Source organism: Tachyglossus aculeatus, chromosome 2, assembly GCF_015852505.1.
Source record: "Tachyglossus aculeatus isolate mTacAcu1 chromosome 2, mTacAcu1.pri, whole genome shotgun sequence".
Taxonomy (NCBI): domain Eukaryota; kingdom Metazoa; phylum Chordata; class Mammalia; order Monotremata; family Tachyglossidae; genus Tachyglossus; species Tachyglossus aculeatus.
The window spans coordinates 132,392,973-132,412,163 of NC_052067.1; the positions used below are offsets into that span (position 1 = coordinate 132,392,973).

The 19,191-nt window shown below is 43.7% G+C and overlaps 1 protein-coding gene across 3 annotated transcripts in view; it reads right to left on the reverse strand.

Annotated features, from left to right (window-relative positions):
- SEPTIN10 (septin 10) overlaps positions 1 to 19,191 on the reverse strand; it is a 132,222-nt gene that overhangs the window by 62,767 nt on the left and 50,264 nt on the right. For all 3 annotated transcript variants that reach the window (XM_038766797.1, XM_038766794.1, XM_038766795.1), the window contains exons 2-4: positions 14,975 to 15,040; positions 7,186 to 7,303; positions 5,799 to 5,994 (exon numbers count right to left, since the gene is read on the reverse strand). In XM_038766797.1, coding sequence (XP_038622725.1) covers positions 5,799 to 5,994; positions 7,186 to 7,303; positions 14,975 to 15,040 — 380 coding nt within the window. The remainder of the gene's footprint in view (positions 1 to 5,798; positions 5,995 to 7,185; positions 7,304 to 14,974; positions 15,041 to 19,191) is intronic.

Sequence of the window (19,191 nt, forward strand, 5' to 3'; positions counted from 1 at the left end):
GCGCTGTTCTAAGCACTGGGGTAGATACACGTTAATCGGGGCGGACACAGTCCCTGTCCCACATCTACGTAGGAGGGAGACCAGGGATTAAACTCCCATTTTACAGATGAGGAAACAGAGGCTCAGAGAATAATGATAATAATGATGGCATTTATTAAGCGCTTACTATGCACAAAGCACTGTTGATGATGACGATAGCTGGAGCTTTGTGAAAACATGAAAAGCTGATGGATTTTTTTATGGCACTTTATCTCTTTCTCTCCTAATTAACAAGAACAATCAGAGGGAGTTCAGAATTAGGTTCACGTGCAAATCACTGTTCCACGAGTCACCTCCCCACAGCACCTGTATATATGTATATGTTTGTACATATTTAGTACTCTATTTTACTTGTACATATTCTATTTATTTTATTTTGTTAATATGTTTTGTTTTGTTATCTGTCTCCCCCTTCTAGACTGTGAGCCCGCTGTTGGGTAGGGACCATCTCTATATGCTGCCAACTTGGACTTCCCAAGCGCTTAGTACAGTACTCTGCACACAGTAAGCGCTCAATAAATTCGATTGAATAAATGAATGAATGTTGCCAACTTGTACTTCCCAAGCGCTCAGTACAGTGCTCTGCACACAGTAAGCGCTCAATAAATACGATTGAATGAATGAATGAATGATGATGATGCTGGCATTTATTAAGCGCTTACTATGTGCCAAGCACTGTTCTAAGCTCTGGGGTGGTTAACAGGTGATCAGGTTGCCCCACGGGGGGCTCACAGTCTTAATCCCCATTTTCCAGATGAGGTAACTGAGTCCCAGAGAAGTGAAGTGACTTGCCCAAAGTCACACAGCTGACAAGTGGCGGAGCCGGGATTTGAACTCATGTCCCCTGATTCTCAGGCCCGGGACATTAGGCCATGCTGTTTCCCCTAAAATTCTTCGGCACCCTAGCATTAGGATGCACCCCTGCCCTCCTACTGCTTGGGGAAGCAGCGTGGCTCAGTGGAAAGAGCCCGGGCTTTGGAGTCAGAGGTCATGGGTTCAAATCCCGGCTCTGCCAAGTGTCAGCTGGGTGACTTTGGGCAAGTCACTTCACTTCTTTGGGCCTCAGTTACCTCATCTGGAAAAAGGGGATTAAAACTGTGAGCCCCCGTGAGACAACCTGATCGCCTTAACCTCCCCAGTGCTTAGAACAGTGCTTTGCACATAGTAAGCATTTAACAAATACCACCAATATTTTTATTATTATTATTATTATTATTATTATTATTATTATTGTTACTCCGTGTTCAGATGGGAACTTGATCAGCAGGGATGTTGGCAAAGACAAATGCGCCGTTATCATTACAGAATTCTGGAACTAGCAGTGAGGCCTAGTGGTTAAAGCATAAGCCTGGAAGTCAGAGGACCTGACTCATTCATTCATTCAATCGTATTTATTGAGCGCTTACTGTGTGCACAGCACTGTACTGAGCGCTTGGGAAGTCCAAGTTGGCAACATCTAGAGGCGGTCCCTACCCAACAGCGGGCTCACGGTCTAGAAGGGGGAGACAGACAACAAAACAAAACACAATGATGGCATTTCTTAAGCCCTTACTATGTGCAAAGCACTGTTCTAAGCGCTGGGGAGGTTACAAGGTGATAAGGTTGTGCCACGGGGGGCCTCACAGTCTTAATCCCCATTTTCCAGATGAGGTAACTGAGGCCCAGAGAAGTGAAGTGACTTGCCCACAGTCACACAGGTGACAATAGTGGAGCCGGGATTTGAACCCACGACCTCTGACTCCATAGCCCGGGCTCTTTCCACTGAGCCACGCTGCTCCTCAAAACATGTGGACAGGTTTCAAGTCATCAGAATGAAGAGAAGTAAAGCTAGATAATAATAATAATAATGATGATGGCATTTATTAAGCGCTTACTATGTGCAAAGTACTCTCCTAAGCACTGGGGAGGTTACAAGGTGATCAGGCTGTCCCTCGGGGGGCTCACAGTCTTAATCCCCATTTTCCAGATGAGGGAACTGAGGCCCAGAGAAGTGAAGTGACTTGCCCACAGTCACACAGCTGACAAGAGGCGGAGGGGGATTTGAACCCATGACCTCTGACTCCAAAGCCCGGGCTCTTTCCACTGAGCCACCCTGCTCCTCAAAACATGTGGACAGGTTTCAAGTCATCAGAATAAATAGAAGTAAAGATAGATAATAATAATCATAATGATGGCATTTATTAAGCGCTTACTATGTGCAAAGCACTCTCCTAAGCACTGGGGAGGTTACAAGGTGATCAGGTTGTCCCACGGGGGGCTCACAGTGCTTACTATGTGCAAAGCACTGTTCTAAGCACTGGGGAGGTTACAAGGAGATCAGGTTGTCCCTCGGGGGGCTCACAGTCTTAATCCCCATTTTCCAGATGAGGGAACTGAGGCCCAGAGAAGTGAAGTGACTTGCCCACAGTCACCCAGCTGACAAGTGGCGGAGCTGGGATTTGAACCCATGACCTCTGACTCCAAAGCCCGGGCTCTTTCCACTGAGCCACGCTAGATGCGCATCATTAGCAAAATAAATAGAATGGTAAATATGTACAATTAAGATAAATAGAGTAATAAATCTGTACAAATATATATATATATATATATGTATATGTATATATATATATATATATATATATATATATACATACAGGTGCTGTGGGGAGGGGGAGAGGAAGGAGAGGGCTCAGTCTGGGGAATCTCAGAATCCTCAGCTCTGCCGGCTATCTGCTGAGTGTCAGGGACAGGGACAATAACCGAACTGATCATCTTGCATCCACCTGAGCACTTAATGCACTGTTTGGACACAGTAATCAATCAATCAATCGTATTTATTGAGCGCTTACTATGTGCAGAGCACTGTACTAAGCGCTTGGGAAGTACAAATTGGCATCACATAGAGGCGGTCCCTACCCAACAGTGGGCTCACAGTCTAAAAGGGGGAGACAGAGAACAGAACCAAACATACCAACAAAATAAAATAAGTAGGATAGAAATGTACAAGTAAAATAAATAAATAGAGTAATAAATATGTACAACCATATATACATATATACAGGTGCTGTGGGGAAGGGAAGGAGGTAAGACGGGGGGATGGAGAGGGGGACGAGGGGGAGAGGAAAGAAGGGGCTCAGTGTGGGAAGGCCTCCTGGAGGAGGTGAGCTCTCAGCAGGGCCTTGAAGGGAGGAAGAGAGCTAGCTTGGCGGATGGGCAGAGGGATTGGGGGCATTCCAGGCCCGGGGGATGACGTGGGCCGGGGGTCGATGGCGGGACAGGCGAGAGCGAGGTACAGTGAGGAGATTAGTGGTGGAGGAGCGGAGGGTGCGGGCTGGGCAGTAGAAGGAGTAAGTGCTTAAAAAATAGAGAAACAAACAGAGAAGCAGCGTGGCTCAGTGGAAAGAGCCCGGGCTTTGGAGTCAGAGGTCATGGGTTCAAATCCCGGCACCACCACTTGGTTGTGTGACTTCGGGCAAGTCACTTCACTTCTCTTGGCCTCAGTTCCCTCATCTGTAAAATGGGGATGAAGACTGTGAGCCCCTCGGGGGACGACCTGATCACCTTGTAACCTCCCCATGCTTAGAACAGTGCTTCGCACATAGTAAGCGCTTAATAAATGCCATTAAAAAAAAAACCAATATAATAACAATTATGGTATTTGTTGAGCGTTTACTGTGAGCCAAGCACTGTTCTAAATGCTGGGGTATGTACAAGGTAATCAGGTTGTCCCGCGTGGGGCTCTCAGTCTTAATCCCCATTTTACAGAAGAGGTAATAATAATAATGGTATTTGTTAAGCGCTTAGCGTGGCTGTGAAGCAGCGTGGCTCAGTGGAAAGAGCCCGGGCTTGGGAGTCAGAGATCATGGGTTCAAATCCCTGCTCCGCTGCTTGTCAGCTGTGTGACTTTGGGCAAGTCACTTCACTTCTCTGTGCCTCCGTTCCCTCATCTGTAAAATGGGGATTAAGGCCGCGAGCCCCCAGTGGGACAACCTGATCACCTTGTATCTTCCCCAGCACTTAGAACAGTGCTTTGTACATAGTAAGCGCTTAACAAATGCCATCATCATTATTATGTTCTAAGCGCTGGGATAGATACAAGGTAATCAGGTTGTCCCACGTGGGGCTCACAGTCTTCATCCCTGTTCTACAGCTGAGGTAACAGGCACAGATAAGTTAAGTGGCTTCCCCAAAGTCAAAATAGAATTATAGCTATATGCACGTCATTAACAAAATTAATAGAACAGTAACTATGTATGTACAATCAATCAATCAATCAATCGTATTTATTGAGCGCTTACTATGTGCAGAGCACTGGACTAAGCGCTTGGGAAGTACAAATTGGCAACACATAGAGACAGTCCCTACCCAACAGTGGGCTCACAGTCTAAAAGGGGGAGACAGAGAACAGAACCAAACATACCAACAAAATAAAATAAATAGGATAGAAATGTACAAGTAAAATAAATAAATAAATAAATTTATTGTACAAGTAAAATAAATAGAGTAATAAATCTGTACAAATATATACAAGTGCTGTGGGGAGGGGAAGGAGGTAGGGCGGGGAGGGATGGGGAGGAGGAGAGGAAAAAGGGGGCTCAGTGTGGGAAGGCCTCTTGGAGGAGGTGAGCTCTCAGTAGGGCTTTGAAGGGAGGAAGAGAGCTAGCTTGGCAGATGTGTGGAGGGAGGGCTGACAAAGACCTTTCAGTTGTGTTTTTGCAATGAAAGTCTAAATAACGATAGTTCCACGTTTAACCTAATGACTTGATACCCAATCATTTGAAAATGAGGAATTTTATCAGCCCGCAACTCATGCTGTATAATCAACTTCTCTCATCTAGTGAGACTGTGACACTGCAGATCAAAGAAACAAATCCTCATTCCAAACTGTGCCTTCCTGAAAATGGTTCATTTCTGAATTACTGAACTTTCACAAAGGAACTTTTGGAACAAAATACAGTGGCTCCTCCAATTTAATAGGCTAATTTATTTAAAAAAGTCATATTCATCGATTAAACACTTTCAGGAAAGCAGTATGAAACATGAATTTCTTTTTCATTTTAAAACATTTTTATCAAAATCTGATCTTTACTAGTTGAGGAAAGTTATATGATTTTAGCCGATCACTACTTTTAGGAAATAAACTGTAATTTAAAAAACTAAAAACCTAAAACTAGTGTGAGACTGGACAGACCTTTTTTCCTGGTAAGCAGAGCATTACCATGAGTAAATCTGATATTTTTACAGGTGGATTAGCAGAAAAGCTTAGTGATTACTGTATTAGTTAGAACTGGAATCCCACTGGATAAGCGCTCAATAAATAAGATTGATTTATTGATTGATATGTATATGTTTGTACGTATTTATTACTCTATTTTATTTGTGCATATTTACTCTATTTTAATTTGTTAATATGTTTTGTTTTGTTGTCTGTCTCCCCCTTCTAAACTGTGAGCCCGCTGTTGTCTCTATATGTCGCCAACTTGTCCTTCCCAAGTGCTTAGTACAGTGCTCTGCACACAGTAAGCGCTCAATAAATATGATTGAATTAATTAATTGAAGAATACGGCAGAGGATCTGGTAAAAACACCAAAATGTGAACAAAGTAATTTTCTTAATGAGAACAGAACCATTATTTGAAGGAATAAAGCAGTCAAAGCATGGGAGGGAGGGCGAGCAATGGAAATCAGATAGACACCCTAGCAGAAGTCACATTGTAGTTAATAGGGGATGGAAGAAGAAAACTGTTCCAAACAAGAAAAAATACTTTATAACCAACTAACCTATGTCCTTTGTTGATCTGGTCACCGAATCCTACCGTATTCACAACTGTCAGTTTCAACCGGACGCTGCTTTCCTGCAGTTCATATGTCTGAGCCTGAAGTTTTACATTTGGGTGAAAATGTGAGGATTCGCGGTCATCAAAATTGGTGTTGAACAACGTGTCTATCAAGGTCGACTTTCCAATTCCAGTTTCCCCTGAAATCATGGAAAAAAAAAGTTTCAGTAGCTTGCATGTCAGCCAAATACACACAAATCCAAACCAATTCAGAAAATACTGAATATTTTAGCCTGAGGTTTCAATCTTGATTATAAGCCCTTAAAGAGGAATGACTGCTTTCTGTTCCAGAAAAATCCGAACATTTGCTTATTAAAACCAAGATCTTTAAAGTGATGTTAAAGCAGCTAAAGAAACGACTATTACAGATTCTAAAATCATATGAAAACAAATGAAGTCTTGCCTATGCAGATAATTACCATGACCCAATTTCTAGGTCTGGTAATTGCACTTCTTTCTATACAAATCTTGATTCCACTAAATGTTTACAGAAGGATAATTATCGTATCCCCTTGTGGTCGACTAACAAATGGAATTGGCTTGCACGCAAACTAAACGGATTTTTTTTTAAAAAGCACAAAATCGTGCCACTTTTCATCTTATATGCTCGCTCTCAATACGCAAACTTAGGGATCTGTCGTTTACTCTTATTAGCTCATTAAATATTTGGAAAAATATGTAGCACTGCAAAGCACTTGGGGAAAACTACTCCAGAACCACAACACAAGCAAGTTTTTTTCTGGACCATATTTATCAAGGAAGAGTGAAGAACTATTGAAAATTTGCTATTTAACAGATCGCCTCTTTCTCACACCACTCCTAACGAAATGCCTTATTATGAAAGAAGAAATCGAGACGCTCTCTGAGGGGAAGTTGGCTCAGAGGCAGACGCTTCTGTTTCGGTTCTCTGGGAGCGAGGAAAAGGAAGAGAAAAACACGATGGGGTAAGATTAAAAAAAATTCAGCGGCGACTTCAGAGGCATCGGGTCTTATCTGTAGAATCGTTGTTGAAGACGGGTATCGGGAGAACAATCAATCAATCAATCAATCGTATTTATTGAGCGCTTACTGTGTGCACAGCACTGGACTAAGCGCTTGGGAAGTACAAGTTGGCAACATATAGAGACAGTCCCGACCCAACAGTGGGCTCACAGTCTAAAAGGGGGAGACAGAGAACAAAACCAAACGTACTAACAAAATAAAATAAATAAAATAAAATAATGAGCCAAGCACTGTGGTGGGGTGTAGGAGATAATCAAGAACACTTTCAGGTTCCTCCTTTGGGGTTTAAGGGAAAGGCTGAGGAAAGGAAAAACCGTACTGACACTTACCAATGCAGAGGATGTTGAAACAGAACCCCTGGTGAATGGATCTATTGACCAGCTGATCGGGTAAACTTTCAAAACCAGCGTGACCAGTCATTGATAAGGAGCGGTAATTTTCCTTTTGCTGCGGAAAATAACTGGAATGAGTTGATGAAGTAAGCGCGGTGACGGAATGCCGCCTGCAATTGGGCAGGGAAACCGGTGACATCCCAGTATTTTACCGCCCCGAGATGAACCGATTCCACGGAAGAAAGACAGCCCCTTCATCATCGTCATCATCATCAATCGTATTTATTGAGCGCTTACTATGTGCCGAGCACTGTACTAAGCGCTTGGGAAGTACAAATTGGCAACATATGGAGACAGTCGCTACCCAACAGTGGGCTCACAGTCTAAAAGGGGGAGACAGAGAACAAAACCAAACATTCTAACAAAATAAAATAAATAGAATAGATGTGTACAAGTAAAATAAATAAATAAATAAATTTATTTATTTATAATAAAATATTATAAATTTTATAATATTTATAAATTATCAGGCGCCAAGGAAAAGCCATCTACCCGACGCAGATCGCAAGAGAAAGTGGCTCCGCCGCTTATCCGCTGTGTGACCCTTCACTTTTCTGTGCCTCGGTTACCTCATCCATAAAATGGGGATTGAAATGGGGACTGGGTCCAACCTGATTACCTTGCATCTACCCTAGCGCTTAGAACAGTGCCTGACATATAGTAAGTGCTTAACAAACAGTCTAAAAAAAATATTCGGGAGTTACAGTCTGTAATTATAGACCAGAATAGAAAGGGTGATTTAAAAAGGCACTGATTATTCTGACTTCAGAGGGGTTCGAATTTTGGCTTTGGTTCTCCCCCTCTAGACCATAAGTTCAATGCGGGCAGGAAAGGTGACTACCAACTCTGCTATACTCTACTCTTCCAAGCGCATAATACAGTCCTCTGCACAAAGTAAGCACTCAATAAATATGCATAAATCCTAGTTGGACTGTAAGCCCCATGTGGGAAGCAGCGTGGCTTGGTGGAAAGAGCCCGGGCTTTGGAGTCAGAGGTCATGGGTTCAAATCCCGGCTCCGCCAATTGTCAGCTGTGTGACTTTGGGAAAGTCACTTCACTTCTCTGGGCCTTAGTCACCTCATCTGTAAAATGGGGATGAAGACTGTGAGCCCCACTTGGGACAACCTGATCACCTTGTAACCTCGCCAGCGCTTAGAATCAATCAATCAATCAATCGTATTTATTGAGCGCTTACTATGTGCAGAGCACTGTACTAAGCGCTTGGGAAGTACAAATTGGCATCACATAGAGACAGTCCCTACCCAACAGTGGGCTCACAGTCTAAAAGGGGGAGACAGAGAACAGAACCAAACATACCAACAAAATAAAATAAGTAGGATAGAAATGTACAAGTAAAATAAATAAATAAATAAATAAATAAATAGAGTAATAAATATGTACAACCATATATACATATATACAGGTGCTGTGGGGAAGGGAAGGAGGTAAGACGGGGGGATGGAGAGGGGGACGAGGGGGAGAGGAAAGAAGGGGCTCAGTCTGGGAAGGCCTCCTGGAGGAGGTGAGCTCTCAGCAGGGCCTTGAAGGGAGGAAGAGAGCGAGCTTGGCGGATGGGCAGAGGGATTGGGGGCATTCCAGGCCCGGGGGATGACGTGGGCCGGGGGTCGACGGCGGGACAGGCGAGAGCGAGGTACAGTGAGGAGATTAGCGGTGGAGGAGCGGAGGGTGCGGGCTGGGCAGTAGAAGGAGAGAAGGGAGGTGAGGTAGGAGGGGGCGAGGTGATGGAGAGCCTTGAAGCCCAGGGTGAGGAGTTTCTTTGCACATAGTAAGCGCTTAATAAATGCCATTATTATTATTATTATTATTGTTATGTGGGGTAGGGACTCTGCCCACCCTAATTAACTTGTACCTATCCTGGCACTTAGAACAGTGCTTGACACACAGTAAGTGCTTAACAAATACCGTAAATAAGCCGAATCTCCATCCTGGGTGGGATGAAGCGATTTGGGAAAGGAAAAAACTGAGTCAAGACTGCAGGCTGAGTCAAGGCTGAAAGTGGCGAAGTTAAAGCATGACTTCTTGTGCTTCTGTTTTCCAAGAGTTTAGTACAGAGCACTGCACTCATTAGGTGCTCACAAAGCACCTTTACAATCCTACTGTCATCTCAGCACTTTTGCACTCACACCTTCTGGTCTCCCTTTTGTACGTATTCATTTCTACATCCTACCAGTTAAGCTCCTGTTTCTCTAATTTGGGGGTTTTACATCTGTCTCTCCATTGCAGTAGATTGTAAGCTCCTTTTTCATTCATTCATTCATTCAATCGTATTTATTGAGCGCTCACTGGGTGCAGAGCACTGTACTAAGCGCTTGGGAAGTATAAGTTTGCAATATATAGAGATGGTCCCTACCCAACAGCAGGCTCACAGTCTAGAAGGGGGAGACAGACAACAAAACAAACCATAGAAAACAAATAAAATAAATAGAATAAATATGTACAAGTAGAGTAATAAATATGTACAAACATCTAATCTTAATTCTATTTGTTCTGACGATTTTGACACCTGTCTACATGTTTTGCTTTGTTGTCTGTCTCCCCCTTCTAGACTGTGAGCCCGTTGTTGGGTAGGAACCGTCTCTATATGCTGCCTACCTGCACTTCCCAAGCACTTAGCACAGTGCTCTGCACACAGCAAGCGCTCAATACGATTGAATGAATGAATATATACATTCACTTATATATATATATATATACAGGTTCTGTGGGGAGGGGAAGGAGGTATATAGGCAGGGACTACATTTTCCACTCCCGCTATACTCTCCCAGGCACGCAGTACAGTGTTGTGCACACAGTGAGGTCTCGATAAATATGTCTGATTGGTTGCCTGCATGAATTGGGGAAGCTAGCCTTGGAGGAGACACAAGAATTATCTAAGCAACATGAGAGATGGGGCCCAGGTGTGCAAACGGGAGAAGGGAAAACACTTCAAGCCGGAGATTTTCGAAACATTCGCACTACCAGATAAGGGGCAAGGCCGAACTGTGCAGTGGGAGTTAGGGTCAAATCACCGAGGATGACCTGTGCTTATATCAGGGTGAGGAAGGTGCTTGCTATATTTGTAACGCGGCTGCAATTTTGCTAGTCACACTCCCCTTCCATTACTTTCGATCTTTACAGTCCACAGCCTGTCCATTCCCCATCGCTCTCTTAAAAGACCTTGACAGTATTCCCGAATTCTACCCCTAATCTCTTCTCCGCATCAGCCAACTTCCGCGGATTTTGCAACAAGGTGAAATAACGCTGGACACTAGCCCTGGTGGGTTATTTGTAGAATTCTTAATGGGGACTTGCTGTTCATTTGAACATCCTGATGCTAAAGACACCATTTGGATGAAAAAAAAAAAATGGATTCAGCTTTTAAGATGCCTAAGTGGTTGACTCGACTTTCTTCGAAGAGCTGATTCAACCAGCTTACTTCTATTCTATGGACTTCTATCTTATAGAAGTTGAATGCAATCGGCCAGGGAAGTGAAATCAGCATCAACTTTTAAAGCATTAAGAAAAATAAAGAGGGAGAAAAGAAGAGCAAGAAAAACTCTGTGATTTCTTTCATTCATTCATTCAGTCATATTTATTGAGCGCTTACTGTGTGCACAGCACTGTACTAAGCGCTTGGGAAGTCCAAGTTGGCAACATATAGAGACGGTCCCTACCCAACAGCGGGCTCACAGTCTAGAAGGAGGAGACAGAGAACAAAACCAAACATATTAACAAAATAAAATAAATAGAATAAATATATACAAATAAAATAAATAAATAGAGTAATAAATACGCACAAACATATATACATATATATATACAGGTGCTGTGGGGAGGGGAAGGAGTAAGGTGGGGGGGAGGGGGAGGGAGACGAAGGGGAGAGGAAGGAGGGGGCTCAGTCTGGGAAGGCCTCCTGGAGGAGGTGATACATCATTAACAAAATAAATAGAATAGTAAATGTGCACAAGTAAAATAAATACAGTAATAAATCTGTACAAATATATACAAGTGCTGCGGGGAGGGGAAGGAAGTAGAGCAGAGGGTGGGGGGAAATAGCACTATTATTAAATCAAGTTACTTGGAAGGGAATCAACCTTCTAGACTGTGAGCCCATTGCTGGGTAGGGATTGTCTCCATTTGTTGCCGAATTGTACTTTCCAAGCGCTTAATACAGTGCTCAGCCCCCAGTAAGCGCTCAATAAATGCGATTGAATGAAGTTAATTAACCTCCTCTCCTTCCCTTACTAACAATTCAGATTACGTAGGCACACCGGATAGGCAAACTCGTATGGTAGCTTTATAAAAAAAAAAAAGCTAATCCATTATATTTTCATTCGCTATTATTTATTGAGCACTTGCGTGCACAGCTTGAAAGAGTACGAGGAAAAGAAACAAGGTTCCTGCCTTCATACAACTTACACTCTAAAGGGGAAGAAAGGCAGATATACCTCGTGCACTGTAAAAGCACAGAGAATCACCAGGTAACACCAGTGCTTGGCGCACAGTAAGCGCTTAATAAATACCATCGCTATTGTTATTATTATTAGAGTATGAAAAAAATACCAACACTAAAGGATGCAAATTGAAGAGAAGCCGTTCAGATGACCTGACCAGGATCAGTTGGAGAATGCGTCCTGGAGGAAGTCCCAACAGAGAGATGGAGAGTCAGAGACTGGGGAGTCATTCATTCTATCTGAATGAATTGTTATTTATTGAGCGCTTACTGCGTGCAGAGCACTGTACTAAGCGCTTGGGAGGGTACAATACAACAATGAAGAAACACATTCCCTGCCCACATTGAGCTCACGAGGAGCCCGTGGAAGGGTAATTTGAGGAAGCCGAGGGTGGGAGCTAGCGAAGAGAGGAAGAGAGTGGCTCTGTGAAAAGTGGCTCAATGGAAAAGAGCCCGGGCTTTGGAGTCAGAGGTCATGGGTTCAAATCCCAGCTCTGCCAATTGTCAGCTGGGTGACTTTGGGCAAGTCACTTCACTTCTCTGGGCCTCAGTTCTCTCATCTGGAAAATGGGGATTAAGACTGTGAGCCCCCCGGGGGACAACCTGATCCCCTGGTAACCTCCCCGGCGCTTAGAACAGTGCTTTGCACATAGTAAGTGCTTAATAAATGCTATTATTATTATTATTATTATTACAATACAACAATAGAGACACATTCCCTGCCCACATTGAGCTCCCGAGGGGACCACGAAAGGGTAATTTGAGGAAGCCGAGGGTGGGAGCTAGAGTGATTTGTGTGAAGAGAGGAAGAGAGTGGCTCTGTGAAAAGTGGCTCAATGGAAAAGAGCCCAGGCTTTGGAGTCAGAGGTCATGGGTTCAAATCCCAGCTCTGCCAATTGTCAGCTGGGTGACTTTGGGCAAGTCGCTTCACTTCCCTGGGCCTCAGTTCCCTCATCTGGAAAATGGGGATTAAGACTGTGAGCCCACTGTGGGACAACCTGATCACCTTGTAACCTCCCCGGCGCTTAGAACAGTGCTTTGCACATAGTAAGCGCTTAATAAATGCCATCATTATTATTATTATTAAAAGGAGAGGGCTTGAAGCCAATGGCCAGGAGCTTCTATTTCCCGTGGAAGAGGGCGGGGGGTGGATGGGAGACAGTTGGGGTTTTTGAGGAGTGTGGAGTGACGCGTTCAGAAAGACATTTAAGGAAGATGATGTGGGCAGAATCAATCAATCAATCAATCAATCGTATTTATTGAGCGCTTACTATGTGCAGAGCACTGTACTAAGCGCTTGGGAAGTACAAATTGGCAACACATAGAGACAGTCCCTACCCAACAGTGGGCTCACAGTCTAAAAGGGGGAGACAGAGAACAGAACCAAACATACCAACAAAATAAAATAAATAGGATAGAAATGTACAAGTAAAATAAATAAATAAATAAATAAACAGGGTAATAAATGAGTCCTACAGAAGAGTGTAGGTCAGGTTGAAGAAGGGACAGTGAGGCGGATGATGTCGGGCAGAGGGTGAGAGCGTGAAGGAGGGAAGCGGCTTTCAGTGAGAAGAGGAAGGGTCGTGTCCAGGAAATGTTGGAGGAAGATAATCAGCAAGTTTCACAGGCAGATAGAGTGTGGGCTGTAGAAGGCGGAGAGGAATCGAAGATGAAACTGAGCTTGCCGGCTTCAGGGTCCGGGAGGATTTGACCCTCCCTTTTTGGTGGGGTAAACCGTGACGGGAAATTTAGGAGGAGTGGGTTCGGTGGGTGGGGAGGGGAAGGGAGGGGTTTGGTTTGGGGCACACTGAAAGCAAGTGGCCAGCAGGACATCCACGTCGGGGTGCTCAGAAAATGAGAGGAAGTTCAAGGCTTGCAAAGCAGGTCAAGAGGGAGGAGCTGGGGAGAGAGAATTGAGACTCATTTGTCCCAAAAGTGGAAATCACGTGAGTGGACAAGCTCTCTGAGAGTGAGATCTTATTGCAAATAGAGTACAGGATACAGGACAGAGCCTGTGGCACACCCACAATAAACCAGAGGGCGAGAATCAATCAATCTTATTTATTGAGAGCTTACTGTGTGCAGAGCACTGTACTAAGCGCTTGGGAAGTCCAAGTTGGCAACATATAGAGACGGTCCCTACCCAACAGTGGGCTCACAGTCTAAGAGTGGGAGACAGACAGCAAAACCAAACATACTAACAAAATAAAATAAATAGAATAGATATGTACAAGTAAAATAAATAGAGTAATAAATATGTACAAACATATATACATATATACAGGTGCTGTGGGGACGGGAAGGAGGTAAGATGGGGGGGTGGAGAGGGGGATGAGGGGGAAGCAGAAGAAGAGTCAGCAGAGGAGACAGAGAAGTAGCAATTAGAAAGTTAAAATAACGGGAACCAAGCCATTACCATATCATCAAATCTAACGTCAATCTAGAGTTTCCAGGAGGCCGGAATGATTCTCCGGGTTGAAGGCAGCTTTGTGGTCAGAGAGGTATCTAGGGCAGCACCCGAAATGACCGGACTTCAAATATTAAATCCTTTCCTTTGGATTATTATAATAATGATGATGATGGCATTAATGAAGCGCTTACTATGTGCAAAGCACTGTTCTAAGCGCTGGAGAGGTTACAAGGTGATCAGGTTGTCTCACGGGGGGCTCACAGTCTCAATCCCCATTTTATAGATGAGATAACTGAGGCCCAGATTAAGTGACTTGCCCAAAGTCACACAGCTAACGTGGGGCAACTTAAACTACTCTGTACACAGACATATCCAGCTAGGCAACAAGGGCAAAGTATTATTCATCAGCCATATTTATTGAGCACTTACGGAAAACAGAATATTGTACTAAGCACTTGGAAGAGAACAATAATAATAATAATAATAATAATAATAATAATAATAATGATAGTATTTTGTTAAGCACTTACTATGTGTCAAGCACTGTTCTAAGCGCTGGGGTAGATATAAGGTAATCAGGTTGTCCCAGGTGGGGCTCACAATCTTAATCTCCGTTTTACAGATGAGGTAACTGAGGCACAGAGAAGTGAAGTGACTTGCCCAAAGTCACACAGCTGAAAGGGGCAGAGCCGGGATTAGAACCCACAACTTCTGACTCCCAAGCCCATGGTCTTGCCACTGAGCCACGTGTTAGCCTCCACTTCACCAATTTCAGTCAGGCCTGACAGTTTGTAAAAGAGAATGCAAAGGCCAAATTTCAAAACATAGCATGCAAATAGTTACTATTTGGGAAACACACTCACTTTTCCGTCTTTATTCCCTTGTGTGGAAGAATATGGAGCTCTCATTCCCATATTAGATTGATAGTGCTGAAAATTAAAAGAGAAAAATTTGAGTTAACAGGTGCATCCAACTTGTACTTCCCAAGCGCTTAGTACAGTGCTCTGCATACAGTAAGCACTCAATAAATACAATTGATGATGATCTAAAAACCAAACACCTTCCCCAGAGGTTTGAAAACCTACAGGTGAGATCACAAAGGAATCGTGTGTGGTTGCTCCACTTTCATTTCCCACTGGTGCCATTTCAAAATTATCCTCCAGTTTCCTCAACCGTTTTCAATACAACTATATATAATTTTAACTACTTTATCTGTGCCTCAGTTACCTCATCTGTAAAATGGGGATTAAGATTGTGAGCCCCACACGGGACAACCTGATCACCTTGTATCCTCCCCAGCGCTTAGAACGGTGCTTTGCACATTAACAAATACCACAATTATTATTATTATCTGTCAACAAATGTGTACTGAATAATAATAGGATGCAATTATTATCTGTCAATAAACATTTACTGAATAATAATAGGATGTACATTAGGCACCTGGAATTAAGACTAAAAACCCAGTCTCTGCCCTCCAGGATGTTACAAATTAATAAAAGAGGCACCACGGGCAAACATGAAAAGCCCAAATGTGTGTCAATAGTTCCTACTGCAAGAATCTGCATAGGAAGGGAAATAAAATCATGTGAGGCGAGAGAAGCGGCGTAGCCTAATGAAAGCAGCGTGGCTCAGTGGAAAGAGCCCGGGCTTTGGAGTCAGAGGTCATGGGTTCGAATCCCGACTCCGCCACATGTCTGCTGTGTGACTTTGGGCAAGTCATTTAACTTCTCTGAACCTCAGTTAACTCATCTGTAAAATGGGGATTAGGACTGTGAGCCCCACGTGGGACAACTTGATCACCTTGTATCCCCCCCAGCGCTTAGAACAGTGCTCTGCACATAGTAAGCACTTAACAAACGCCATTATTCCTATTATTATTATTATATAGGGCACAGGCCTGGGAATCAGGAGGACGTGGATTCTAATCCCAGCTCTGCCACTTGTCTGCTGTGTGACCTTGAGCAAGTCGCTTTACTTCTCTGGGCCTTAGTTCCCTCATCTGTAAAATGGGGATAAAAGCTGTGAGCCCAAGTGGGGCAGGGACTGTGTCCAACCTGATTAGCTTGTATCTACCCCAGCGCTTAGTACAGTACTGGCACAGAGAAGCAGCGTGGCTCAGTGGAAAGAGCACGGGCTTGGGAGTCAGAGGCCATGGGTTCGAATCCTGGCTCCGTCACTTGTCAGCTGTGTGACCTTGGGCAAGCCACTTCACTTCTCTGTGCCTCAGTTACCTCATCTGGAAAATGGGGATTAAGACTGTGAACCCCACGTGGGACAACCTCATCACCTTGCATTCCCGAGCACTTCCGTAGCTTCGCACATAGTAAGTGCTTAACAAATACCATTATTATTATTATTATTATTATTATATTAAGTTATATTAAGCACTTAGCAAATGCCATAAAAAATGAGTTAAGCCAAGAAGAATAGCAGGTCACCCACAATTAGGGCATGAGAAGTGGACGAAGTGCTAACTTAGGTCCATGCGCATAAGGGACTGAGTCCATTCTGAGTACCTATCTACCACAGTGCTTGGCACATAGTAAGTGCTTACAAAAGATCACAATTATTATTATTACTGTGTTGTTTTATAATTATGGTATTTGTTCAGCGCTTACTATGTGCCAAGCACTGTTTTAAGTGCTGGGGTAGAGAGACGGTAATCAGTTTGTCCCACGTGGGGCTCACACTTTTAATCCCCATTTTACAGATGCGGTAACTGAGGCACAGAGAAGTTAAATCAATCAATCAATCAATCGTATTTATTGAGCTCTTACTGTGTGCAGAGCACTGTACTAAGTGCTTGGAAAGTACAAGTTGGCAACATATAAAGACGGTCCCTACCCAACAGTGGGCTCACAGTCTAGAAGGGGGAGACAGAGAACAAAACAAAACATATTAACAAAATAAAATAAATGGAATAGATATTGCCCAAGGTCACACAGCAGACAAGTGGCGGAACTGAGATTAGAACCCATGTCCTCTGACTCCCGAGCCCGGGCTCTTTCCACTAACCCTAGCTGCTTCTTTAGTTTCTGAGCGCCCTGAGGGCTAGGAACCATATAATAATAATAATAATAATAATAATAATGATGGCATTTATTAAGCGCTTACTATGTGCAAAGCACTGTTCTAAGCACCGGGGAGGTTACAAGGTGATCAGGTTGTCCCACGGGGGGCTCACAGTCTTCATCCCTATTTGACGGATGAGGGAACTGAGGCCCAAAGAATAATAATAATAATAATAATGGTATTTGTTAAGTGCTTACAATATGCAAAGCACTGTTCTAAGCGCCGGGGAGGTTACAAGGTGATCAGGTTGTCCCACGGGGGGCTCACAGTCTTCATCCCCATTTGACAGATGAGGGAACTGAGGCCCAGAGAATAATAATAATAATAATAATGGTATTTGTTAAGCGCTATGTGCCAAGCACTGTTCTAAGCGCTGGGGAGGTTACAAGGTGATCAGGTTGTCCCACGGGGGGCTCACAGTCTTCATCCCCATTTGACAGATGAGGGAACTGAGGCCCAGAGAATAATAATGATAATAATAATAACGATGGCATTTGTTGATTCAATGCTCTGCATTTTTTCCCAGTGCTTAGTACGGTGCTCTGAACACAATAAGCACTTAATACTATGACTTCAATCAGTGCTGAACAAATTCTATTACTATTATACATTAGGAGTTACGACTAAAAACCCAGTCCCTGCCCTCCAGGATCTTACAAATTAATAAAAGAGGCACCACGGGCAAACATGAAAAGCCCAAATGTGTGCCAATAATTCCTATTGCAAGAATTTGCATAGGAAGGGAAATTAAATCATGTGAGGATTTTAGATTTAGACAGTCATTCTAGACCATGAGCCCACTGTTGGGTAGGGACCGTCTCTATATGGTGCCAACTTGTACTTCCCAAGCGCTTAGTACAGTGCTCTGCACACAGTAAGCGCTCAATAAATACAATTGAATGAATGAATGATGAGGGAGTAGCGGCGTGGCCTAATGGATAGGCTTCCATTAGGAGAAGGAGGAGGGAAATAAGGACACACTGCGCCAGCAAAAATTAAGATCAGACAGCGTAACCAAGGAGGCCGGGCGGCGGTCAATTAATCAATCGTATTTATTGAGTGCTTACTGTGTGAAGAGCACTGTACTAAGCGCTTAGCACTGTACTATGAATATGTCAATGAATATTAGGGCTGAGTAGAGTCCGTTGCATTTGGCTAGGAGGAGGACAGTGGTGACTTTGGAGAGCGTGGGCTCAGTGGAGTCCAGCTTCCAGTAATAATAACAATAATAATAATAATAATAATCAATCGTATTTATTGAGCACTTACTGTGTGCAGAGCACTGTACTAAGCACTAATAATAATAATAATAATAATGTAGGTCAAGTGAGTTGGTGGACAGACTGTGAAGAGTTTGGGAGGAGGGGAGCAGGGAGGTGGGGCAACAGCTGAAATGAGCTGAAGGATTCAGGATGGTCTTGAGTGCGTTCATTCATTCATTCATTCATTCATTCAGTCGTACTTATTGAGCGCTTACTGTGTGCAGAGCACTGGACTAAGCGCTTGGGAAGTCCAAGTCGGCAACATCTAGAGACGGTCCCTACCCAACAGCAGGCTCACAGTCTAGAAGGGGGAGACGGAGAACAAAACAAATTAACAAAATAAAATAAACAGAATAAATATGTACAAATAAAATAGAGTAATAAATCCATACAAACATATATACATATTTACAGGTGCTGTGGGGAGGGGAAGGAGGTGAGGTGGGGGGGATGAGGAGGAGGGGGAGAGGAAGGAGGGGGCTCAGTTTGGGAGTCCCCTGGAACTCCCAGTTTGGGAGCATTGGAAGGCAAAGGAGAAAGAGCTTTCCAAGTGAGGGAAAAAAGGAGGGTTCCAAGCGCTTTAAGGAAGTGAAAAAGGGTGGGGGATTAAGGCACAACTGGAGAGGATTAATTTTGAGAGCAGGAGGAAGACTTCCTGAGAGACAGGAAAGGCGGGGAAAGTGGTTGGAGGGGGGCAGGGATTAAAAGGATAAGGAAGCGATGGAGGAACGTTATTTTTTCAA